This window comes from Oncorhynchus mykiss, chromosome 12 (assembly GCF_057628025.1).
Source record: "Oncorhynchus mykiss isolate SJ-2025 chromosome 12, ASM5762802v1, whole genome shotgun sequence".
In the NCBI taxonomy this organism is placed as follows: Eukaryota; Metazoa; Chordata; class Actinopteri; order Salmoniformes; family Salmonidae; genus Oncorhynchus; species Oncorhynchus mykiss.
The window spans coordinates 26,008,401-26,020,261 of NC_143033.1; the positions used below are offsets into that span (position 1 = coordinate 26,008,401).

An 11,861-nucleotide genomic window follows, 5' to 3' on the forward strand; every position below is an offset into this window, starting at 1 on the left:
ACAGAATCGACCCAAAGAATCTCCCACCATACCCTGAGGAAGGTGTCTGTGTCAGAGTCCAACGTGCTGCTGGATGAGGAGGTCCTCACAGACCCCAAGATCCAGGCTCTGCTGCTCACTGTCCTGGTGAGACCACTCACTCCGCTTCTCTCCCACTTCCTCTGTATTAGTTTGTGCCTATTTCTAACATGCTTGCCTCTACTTCAGGCTACGTTGGTGAAGAATACAACAGATGAGTTTGACCAGAGAATCCTCTACGAGTTTTTAGCTGAAGCTAGTGTTGTCTTCCCTAAAGTCTTTCCAGTTGTGTAAGTGTTTCATTTCAACCCAATAAAGTCTGTATTTTTTCCAATCCCCTTTTAATGTGTACGCATGCGTAAATAATATCATCTTGTGGTTTTCTCTCCAGTCATAACCTGCTGGACTCAAAGATCAACACCCTCCTATCACTGTGCCAGGACCCTAACCTCCTAAACCCCATCCATGGCATCGTGCAGAGTATGGTTTACCACGAGGAGTCACCCCCCCTGTACCAGCCCTCCTACCTGCAGAGTGAGACTCCACCCACTCCTCCCGCCATACAGTTACAACCATGGGTTCTGGAGTGAAAATGCCAATTTAATACTCATCAATGTTTCTTCGGTTTCTCTCTCAGGCTTTGGGTTTAATGGTCTGTGGAGATTCGCTGGGCCCTTCTCAAAGGTGAGCAGACACAACTCATTTAACTCTTTAGCGTATGGAAGGTTTATTGTCAGTGTTAGGAAATTACATTCCTTGTGCCAACAGCAAACCCAGTTCCCAGACTACGCTGAGCTGATAGTGAAGTTCCTGGATGCTTTGATTGACACGTATCTGCCAGGGATCGACGAGGAGACGAGCGAGGAGTGTCTGCGTACGCCCACGTCGCCCTACCCCCCGCCGGGCCAGAGCCAGCTCAGCATCACAGCCAACCTCAACCTCTCCAACTCCATGACCTCACTGGCCACCTCCCAGCACTCCCCAGGTCTGATCAGATACAGTGTACGCACACACACGAACACATGCAGTCAAATCCAGCCCTTCTGTCTCTTGGCAGATTTGATTCTTAGGAATAGCTGTGATACTTTAGAGTCACCTTTATCTCAAACAAAATAAATATTTGATCCATTGACCTGTCTGCATTTTATCTTCATCTTAATATAGTCTGGCCTGTTTAGTCTTTCCATTTTACCAATCAGAAGAATAAACTTGCGCTAACAAACACATAATTAGAGAGAAATATAAATTACCCATCCATCCATTTCCAACTGAATCCAACATCATCTGAAAAGTTCCATCCACTATATGTAGCATTACATAGTGGTTCCCCAACCTGGTCCATGTGTGAGGCTTATTCTCTCTTTCTTTAATTAATGCATGGTCTCAAAATGGATCATTTAGTGTTCATACACATTTCATTTCATGTTTGTGGCCCCTTTTCCTCATTTGTTATGCTTGATGCAGTGTATTTTATAGACCATCTCCAACAAGTCTCATTAGAGCACCACCAAGGTGGTGTGCCCCCCCCCCCCCCCCCGAAATGACGGGTACAACTAGAAACTATATACACTCCCCTATGTATTTATTTGGACAGAAGCTAAAACTTTTAATTTGGCCCTATACTCCATCAGATGTTTGCTGTGAGGCGACAGTACAGAATGTCACCTTTTCTGTGAGGGTATTTTCTGTCTGTTTTACTGTTTAGAAATGAAAGCACTTCATGCATCTAGTCTGCCATTTGAAGGTGTCATTAGTATCTGGAAAAATTCACTTATAGTTTATGGATGCTACCATGACTGAATCGTGATAATCATGAATGAATTACAGATAATTATGAATGAATGGTGATAATGATATGTGAGAAAGTAATTGATGCAGTACCAGTAACAGGGGAGGTTAGCATTTTGTGGGTTATGATATCTATGCCTCTAACTTTCTCCCTCATTATTATTCACGATTCATTCTTGATTTTCCGTAATCATGGTAGCATCCACATTTGTGTTCAGAACATATTCTATTCTGGATGTCTATATACTTTTGGAAATGTTTCATTTGTTTTAGTCCTGAAGAACATTTGAGTAATTCATGATATGCCACTATTTGGAAGAAGGAATGAGCCTCTTGCTCTATATTTTATTTGGAACTAAAGAGACTTGATTAGATAGATAGACTTGGTATGTATACTTATAATCTAAACCATATTGTCTGATACACCTGAGAATGCTGAATGAATCATTTTTTCCCCCTCATGATTGATTTCTGTCACTCTTTGTTATGTTTTGTTTTTGTTAATCATGTTGCTCTTTTGTTTCCTGTCATTCCTCTTTTTGGGTTGCCATGGTCACTCCCTCCTGTTTCTTTCCCACTCTGTGTCTGAGAAGCTTCTCTGCCTTGCTCTAAGTCCACCGTTTTCACCCCACACCTCGTCCGGCCAGGTATTACAGCCCCTCGTCCCCATGCTGCTCCTCACTCCCAGGCACACGGCACAGCCTCTCAGAGGTGTGTGGGGGGAAGCAGAGGCCCATCACAAAGCCAAACAACACTACTGGAGCGTTTGTGATGAAGTCTTTGTACATAATGTTTCAATGCCCGTACACCATATGTCCTGTTTGTTCAAAACACAGAGCAACCCTGTTGCGATAAGTTGGAGCACTTACATCAGTCCATGGGTTGACTACTCCGCCTATTGTTGGATTTGTATATAACAACAGATAACCTCTGTAGTTATATACACTCTTCAGGTGGATGTCTCAAAAGCGTTTCTGTAGAATTATATAATAGAATTTCTGTAGAATTATATAATAGAATAGTTTCTCAATTATTAGTGTGACATATTATACCTGATGGCGTGTGTCCATCCGTCCTCCGGCAGGCATCGACAAGGAGAACGTGGAGCTCTCTCCGACCACGGGTCACAGCAACAGCGGACGCACACGCCATGGTTCTGCCAGCCAGGTGCAGAAGCAGCGCAGCGCAGGCAGCTTCAAACGGCCCAGCATCAAGAAGATCGTATGAGAGATGCCCACCACTAGGACCCCCCACTACCAGGGCCGCCCATGCCAGTCATCATGCTGCACTTCTACTCCAACTCTCCTGTCTTATCGATATCTCTCTCTCTCTCTCTCTCTCAGCCTTGATTTTCCTCAGTTTCTTTCTGTTGTTTTTTGCGTGTTTCTTTGACCCTAACCCGTCCAGTCAGCCATATTTGCTTGACGATCAACATATATTGAAGAACTGTCTGAATATGATGCGTTGTTTTGTTTGTGAAGCAGTCAGTGTCTGAGTCTGCCGTTGTTTCATTTGGTCTTTTTGTGTCACATAATGAGCTACATTGGAATCCTTTTTTTAAAACAGCATCAGTTGAAAGAAAGCACTGACATTGACAACACTGCAGAAACAGTAGGGATCATAGTATCTGAAGCCACTTTGTTGTCTTGCTTCTTTTTTCTTGGTTGAATTTTCTATCATAATGACAAAGTATAATGAGAACCATTTCTGTGATTTGCACAACATTCTGTAATTCAACATGCATGTACATGTGTTTGTTTTTTGCCTTTAAGTGTTGTTAGTAGAAGGACATGTTTCTTGAAGCTGAGAGAGCTTTGACAATGGGGCTGAACTAGATCAAAATATGAGCTGCAAATGCCTCTCATTGAGACATGGACATGACAATAGAGATTGGACCTTGGGACCCAGTGTTGAGGAAAGGGATCCCTCTCACCCACCATCACTGCAGAGGGAGAGCACTACCCTGAAACACACACACACCGTTCTGGAGGAAATCACTGAAAGCACTAAAACCATCCTGTATTTGCAACATCTGTGAAAAGCATGGCCAACAACAGACATTAGTGGTTTACTGTGCTGTGGAGGTGGGGGCTGGATGATCAATTTGCCCTTTTTGAGCTTTGTCAGGCACAATCCAATGATGCCCAAGCCATGTGTCTTCATTGGTTATTGATTGTCCAAGATGTGGGGATTCCTCTTGATTAGGCAGTATTTTTATTCTCACATGATGGAGTGCCAGAGAGGGTCAACTAGACAGGCCACTCTGGTGTTGGAGGACAGCAGTCCTGCAGGTTTCAGAACTTAAGCTTTTAATCAGCACACTGTTCACGTTTCACAACACTATGTCAGGGAAAGTTGGGAAGGAAAATCTGGAGGAAAAACAGGAATAGACAATGTCCTCCTATGTTGGAATGGACATTGGAAATCCGCCTTAGCTTTGAAATGTATAATATCTATAGTGGTAGTCTCAGTTGTAATTGTCTCATTCTTGCCCACACTTACTGTAAACACACATATATATGCACACACAACACACACTTGGGAGGTTGTTTTGTTCATTGTGTGCCTTTTCTAGGGTTTTCGTGTGTGTGTGTGTGTGTGTGTGTCGTGTGTATATATACAGTACCAGTCAAAAGTTTGGCCTCACCTACTCATTCAAGGGTTTTTCTTTATTTTTTACAATTTTCTACATTGTAGAATATTAGTGAAGACATCAAAACTATAAGATAACACATGGAATCATGTAGTAACAAAAAAAAGTGTTAAACAAATCAAAATATATTTTATATTTAAGATTCTTCAAAGTAGCCACCCTTTGCCTTGACAGCTATGCACACTCTTGGCATTCTCTCAACCAGCTTCACCTGGAATGCTTTTCCAATACTCTTGAAGGAGATGCTTAGCACTTTTTGGCTGCTTTTGCTTCACGCTGTGTTCCAACTCATCCCAAACCATCTCAATTGGGTTGTGGTTGGGTGATTTGTGGAGGCCAGGTCATCTGATGCAGCGCTCTCCTTGGTCAAATAGCCCTTACACAGCCTGGAGGTGTGTTTTGGGTCATTGTCCTGTTGAAAAACAAAGGATAGTTCCATTAAGCGCAAACCAGATGGGATGGCGTATCGCTGCAGAATGCTGTGGTAGTCATGCTAGTTAAGTGTGCCTTGAATTCAAAATAAATCACTGACCGTGTCACCAGCAAACCATCCCCACACCATCACACCACCTTCATACATCACAGTGGAAACCACACATGCAGAGATCATCTGTTCACCTACTCTGCGTTTCACAAAGACACAGCGGTTGGAACCCAAAATCTCAAATTTGGACTCATCAGACCAAAGGACAGATTTCCACCGGTCTAATGTCCGGTATTCTTTAGTAGTGTTTTCTTTACAGCAATTTGACCATGAAGACGCAGTCTCCTCTGATCAGTTGATGTTGAGTTATGTCTGTTACTTGAACTCTGTGAAGCATTTATCTGGGCTGCAATCTGAGGTGCAGTTAACTCTGCTGCAGAGAAGTTCATTAGAGGTAACTCTGGGTCTTCCTTTCCTGTGGCGGTCCTCATGAGAGCCAGTTTCATCATTGTGCTTGATGGTTTTTGAGATTGCACTTGAAACTTTCAACGTTCTTGAAGTTTTCCAGATTGACTGACCTTCATGTCTTAAAGTAATGATGGACTGTGATTTCTCTTTGCTTATTTTGAGATTTTCTTGCCATAATATGGACTTGGTCTTTTACTAAATAGGGCTATCTTCTGTATACTACCCCTACCTTGTCACAACACAACTGATTGGCTCAAATGCATTAAGAAGGAAAGCAATTCCACAAATTAAGTTAACAAGGCACACCTGTTAATTGAAATGCATTCCAGGTGACTACCTCATGAAGCTGGTTGAGAGAATGCCAAGAGTGTGCAACGCTATCAAGGAAAAGGGTGGCTACTTTGTAGAATCTCAAATGTTAAATATATTTAGATTTGTTTAACACTTTTTTGGTTACTACATGATTCCATATGTGTTATTTCATAGTTCTGATGTCTTCACTATTATTCTACAATGTAGGAAATATTTAAAATAAAGAAAAACCCTGGGATTTGTAGGTGTGTCCAAACTTTTGACTGACACAGTATATAAACACACACACAATACCTTATGATACAAGTATACAGTCATTACTAATCAGCTGCCTGACAATAATGAACCTGTATGGTTAAATATTCATGTAAAACATTGTTAAATAAGTATTCAAACAAAGTCCATGACTCTAGGGACCAGAGTTGCTGAGGGTTTGCATCTACAAATGTTGCACCTGTATTTAAGACAATGAAATATTGAAGTCACAACAGTATTGTTTTCAGTTTGCTCTTTGTTTTGTGAAAATTGGTGCCAATTATGTTCCAGGATCAAAAGCTAAAGTAAATATGTCCCTGTTCATGATGTAAAATAATGTAAGGTAATTACAATCTAATTGTATTGGTTGCATACACAATGATATAGTTATGAATTATTTTAGAATTTCATTGAATTGTATAATTGCAAAATAAATATTTAATTTGAAAGATTAGAAATATGAAATAAGTAATAAGGCACGAGGAGGTGTAGTATATGGCCAATATACCATGGCTAAGGGCTGTTCTTACGCACGATGCAACGCTGAGTGCCTGGATACACCCCTAGCCGTGGTGTATTGGCCATATACCATAAACCCGAGGTGCCTTATTGCTATTATAAATTGGTTACCAACGTAATTAGAGCAGTAAAAAATATATATTTTGTCATACCCATTATATGCGGTCTGATATACCAAGGTTGTCAGCCAATCAGCATTCAGGGCTCGAACCACCCAGTTTATAGTAAAAAATAACCTATGGTAGTAATCACCTCAAGACACATATCTACTGAATAGTGTTTTCCATGTTTAAAATTAGCCTACTGAAATGCTACCAAAAAAAAGCATTGTGAGGGATTGAGACTATTGTCAGACAGTCTGTTCTCAGATAGAACTATGTTTATTGGGAGTAAAGCTGTACAGGGTGTTACTGGCCCTTCTTGCCATTGTCTTCCCTCATTAGTCGATAGTGTGGCACTTGTAAAGATATAGGCATAGGGGTCAGTCCCATGATGCAGTGTGGCAGGCCCTGGGATGCTGCACCAAAGACTAGCTTGCAGTAGCGAAAGGAAAATCAAACCTGTTCTGTAGTTTTATCATTTTTGACTATCTCTGAGCCTTTTCAGTTGGTCCGATATGTATTGCACAGATAGACTGAACGTGTGGCAAACAGTAGAGACTTCCCTTTCTGTAACAACAAGGTGCAGTTTGTTGAGCAGCACAGGAGTCCTCTGGTTACACCTTTCAATTTCTTGTGGAGCCTGGTTCCTCATTTCTACTGTTTGAGGTTACCAGTGCCATACATTGAGTCGAAGTCATGGTTGTTTTGGATGCTTGTGCCAACTCCTTTAGAATGTTTTTTTTGTAAATGACTTGTTATCATAATGATTATCCTGGGGTAAAACACGATTCCATGAGATGTTTTTTGACTTGCCTTTGCTGAGGAGAGCATGTGTATTATGTACACTGAGTAGGAGTTGGTGTATAGAGATAGGAGGGAGGATATGAAGACTTGACAGTTTAAAAAAACACTAGTGTTTTACTGGCCATTTAGTTTGTCCCATACATCCAGCCATCTTAACAATCAACAACCATGCTCAAACATACATTTGTTTTCCTATTCTATTAATCTGGTTTAGATTTGACATGATGACCACAAGAAAATGAACAATGTGCACACTTAGTTGTTTTTTCCAAAATCAAAGTGTGTTGGTGCTGTTGAGAGGTAATGAACCATGTGTGATGAAGTTGAACTCCATGCCTGGATTTTGTTTACAAATGTTTTATTATACTTGAATCAGGAGGATATATGTCCAGAAGAAGCAGTTCCACATCATGGAAAGGGAAAAAAAATAAAGATTTAAAGATAAAATGGAGCAAGTTTACCAAACGTAATCAACAAGATTTCAAAAGATCTAGTGTGAAGGAAACCAAAGTTAAGGAACGGCAATATAGTACAAACAAACTCTAAAACTACTGTGTATTGATAAAGTCCTCTGAGAAGTCCAATAAACTAACCCACAAATAATAGTTTGCTTTTTTTATGGGAATGCGAGATGATACAACTAGTGAAAGAGAGATGGACCAAGCTATGAATCAATGCTTTTTAGTCAAAATCGCAGCTTTCGTCATCATGTACTATGATGTGTGTATCGTGAAAGTATCAGTTATTTAGTTCTGTCCTCATCAGACTTTTAGGAACTGTACAGATCTCTGTTTCAAGCGCATATGCTTTGAAGAGTGAACCCAACCAACTGTTTCTATTTGATATTTCTTTATTTTACAGTGTATAGCAGGCGGACAGAACACTGATAACCCTATCTTCAATAGACCCCTTCTCAGTGTCTCATCTGAAAGGTTAGGCTGGAGGGAATGTTTTTGCCTTGGTTTTACTCAATGGAAATGTGCCACTTTAAAGAACTGAAAGGAATGAATTCACATACAATGTGTCCTAAATTGAATGAATTGAACATGTCTGTATTTGAAGGCTCTAACATTTATTTGCAGCAGCATAGGAGAGAGAGTATATAGATATCAGTTAACCACTTTGATCAATGCAAAGGATAAAACAATTTAAAAATGTATTTTCTCTTCAAACGTTGCTTTTAATATACAGGAATGGCCATTTGGACTTCCTTTCAAAATGGTAAAGCATAGAAATGACAGCTGAAAAAGTTTTGGATGCAGAGCACCCCCACCACCTGTTATCACACTAATACCAGAGGAAAGTGTGGGAGCAGACACTTGTCTCTGAAAGGCAGACTGAGCTCTCTGTAAATGTGTTGTTGGTTTTCATGATTCTCAACTGAAGTCAATTGTGTCTTGCGCTGGTGTGATATCTCCTAATTTGGCACATCTCAAGGTTATGCAAAATATTTTTAACCACTGGCCACAGTTTTACTGTTTCTTTCCCTCATTTTTTTTACACAGTAAGCTCCACCTCTGTAAATAATTTTGTGTAAAAATTGACAAAGGTATATTTACTACACTGTAAATACATGTGATGATATATTGTATTATTTAGCTTTTTGTAAAGCAGTTAGTTGCTGTACATGTAAATCATACAAATTGAATGATTCTAGTGTTAGTAATGATGACCTCTCCATCATGTCACTGCATTGTCATTAACTATATTGAGGAAAATAAAAAGTTCAAATCGAGGATATAGATGACTGTGTACTCTAAACCTCCACTGTATGATAGGTTGCTGTCCTCATCTGACATTTACAGATGTTGCCCTAATAAATCATTTCTGTCCGACCTCTAGCTGCTGGAGTCATATTTGAAGATAATGGCATGTATGTGTGTTTGAGTGTGCTTTTGATGTACAATTTATTGATGATGAGAAAGTGCTCCCCCTCCCTAATTAGTAAAATAAGAGAGAAAAAATAAACCCCACAGGGCCATAAGTAAATAGGGACATGAATTAGAATTAGTCAGGGGGATTTTTCCACAAATAGACAGGTGTTATCTAATTTGGCTAACTTTTTATTAAAATGTATTGTAGTGAGATCATTTATTTATTTTGGGATATGAATACCGAGTATGTCCAATTCACCGTTGTCCCATTATATTGGTAAACTGCACGGTAACGTAAAAGGTCCGATACCTAATATATTGCTTTTATCATAATTCGGATTTAATCCAGAGAGGTTAGAAAAATGATCTAGATCCTCTATGAGGCTGTGGAGGGATCCAAATTGCTGATTTGAAATGAAACATGAATCGTCCGTGTACAATGACACCTTTGATCTTAAGCCCTGGAGTTTTAGCCCCTTGATATTATTGTTGGATTTTAATAGCTAATATTTTGATGGCCATAATATATAAATACTCCTCTTAACAATTTATTACTTTCTGAGAAGTAGCCATTATTGACTATTTTACACCTGGTGTTACTATACATAACTTGTACCCATTGTATAAGAGATTCTACCAAATAAAAATGATCCAAACGTTTATATATCAATTCCAGTCGTACTTTATCAAAGGCATTTTCAAAATTAGCTATGAATACCAGGCCTGGTTTTCCAGATGTTTCATAGTGTTCTATTGTTTACAGTACTTTATAGTCCTATATTATCTCCACTGTATTGTCCATGTAAAAAAAACTGTCTGATTAGGATGAATAATATGACAATACTTTTTAAATTCTATGCGTTATGCATTTTGCTAGGATTTTGGCATCACAACAATGAAGTATAAGGGGTCTTCAGTTTTTTTAGGTGGACTGGATCTTTATATTTACCATCTGGGTCCTGTTGCAGTAATAGTGAAATTAGACCTTCTTGCTCAGTATCTGATAGTCTATCATTTTATCATTTTTATAGGAGTGGTAAAACATGTTAATAATGGACCTATTTGATATACCTCAACTGGTATGCCATTCAGCCCTGGAGTTTTTCCGGACTTGAAGGCTTTAATTGCATCTAGAAGTTCCTCCTCTATAATTGGGCCTTCACATGAGTCTTTCTGTACAGCTGTACATTTTACACTATTCATTGAAAAAAATAATGGATGATGCAAACATTTGTAACAAGTTTCAATAAATTATTTTTGGTAGCATTTCTTTGTTGAAGATTAAAAAATATATATATTTGTTACAATATATTCCATCCAGTTTAATATATTATAAAAAATAAAGCACACTTGATCTTTCTTGAATAAGTTCCTCCATTTATTTTTGTTTTTCCTCTGACTTATTCGGTGTCTCTGTTACAGTTTTTATTGCTATATACAATTCCAGTCAAAGGTTTGGACACACCTACCCAGTCAAAGGTTTGGACACACCTACCCAGTCAAAGGTTTGGACACACCTACCCAGTCAAAGGTTTGGACACACCTACCCATTCAAAGGTTTGGACACACCTACCCAGTCAAAGGTTTGGACACACCTACCCAGTCAAAGGTTTGGACACACCTACCCATTCAAAGGTTTGGACACACCTACCCAGTCAAAGGTTTGGACACACCTACCCAGTCAAAGGTTTGGACACACCTACCCAGTCAAAGGTTTGGACACACCTACCCAGTCAAAGGTTTGGACACACCTACCCATTCAAAGGTTTTTCTTTGTTTTTACTATTTTCTACATTGTAGAATAATAGTTAAGACATCCAAACTATGAAATAACACATATCATGTAATGTTCTTAATAATGTGTTTGAGCCAATGAGTTGTATTGTGTCAAGGTAGGGGTGGTATACAGACGAGAGGCCTGTTTGGTAAAAGACAGCTCAAAAAAGCAAAGCCCATCGTTACTTTAAGAAAGGAAGGTTAGCCAATCTGGAAAATGTCACTACCTTTGAAAGTTTCTTCAAGTGCAGTTGCAAAAACCATCAAGCGCTATGATGAATCTGGCTCTCATGAGGACTGCCACAGGAAAGGCAGACCCAGAGTTACCTCTGCTGCAGAGGATAAGTTCATTAGAGTAAACTGCACCTCAGAAATTGCAGCCCAAATAAAAGCATCACAGAGTTCAAGTAACAGACACATCTCAACATCAGAGATATACAGCAAAAGGAGGATAATATGGGTTTAATGGACCGTAAATGAAATCACACGACAATCCATCATCACGCTCATGCACTTTTTTTATTTCACCTTTATTTAACCAGGTAGGCTAGTTGAGAACAAGTTCTCATTTGCAACTGCGACCTGGCCAAGATAAAGCATAGCAGTGTGAACAGACAACAACACAGAGTTACACATGGAGTAAACAATAAACAAGTCAATAACATAGTATAAAAAAAGAATCTATATACATTGTGTGCAAAAGGCATGAGGAGGTAGGCAGTAGAGAGAGGTGCAGTAGAGAGAGAGTCAAAAATAGCAGGTCCCAGGACAAGGGTAGCACGTCCAGTGAACAGGTCAGGGTTCCATAGCCGCAGGCAGAACAGTTGAAACTGGAGCAGCAGCAGGTGGACTGGGGACAGCAAGGAGTC

At 39.6% G+C, this 11,861-nt stretch overlaps 1 protein-coding gene across 6 annotated transcripts in view; it reads left to right on the plus strand.

Annotated features, from left to right (window-relative positions):
* LOC110537252 (neurofibromin) overlaps positions 1–9,183 on the plus strand; it is a 67,657-nt gene extending 58,474 nt beyond the window's left edge. For 2 of the 6 annotated variants that reach the window (XM_021623148.3, XM_021623149.3), the window contains 7 exons: positions 5–126; positions 208–308; positions 410–552; positions 656–702; positions 787–1,003; positions 2,400–2,517; positions 2,891–9,183. In XM_021623148.3, coding sequence (XP_021478823.2) covers positions 5–126; positions 208–308; positions 410–552; positions 656–702; positions 787–1,003; positions 2,400–2,517; positions 2,891–3,050 — 908 coding nt within the window. In that variant the 3' untranslated portion in view covers positions 3,051–9,183. Of the gene's footprint in view, positions 1–4; positions 127–207; positions 309–409; positions 553–655; positions 703–786; positions 1,147–2,399; positions 2,518–2,890 lie in introns of those variants that run through there. The other 4 variants (XM_021623150.3, XM_021623152.3, XM_021623153.3 and 1 more) reach the window with 4 other exon arrangements.
* Positions 9,184–11,861: the final 2,678 nt, after the last annotated feature.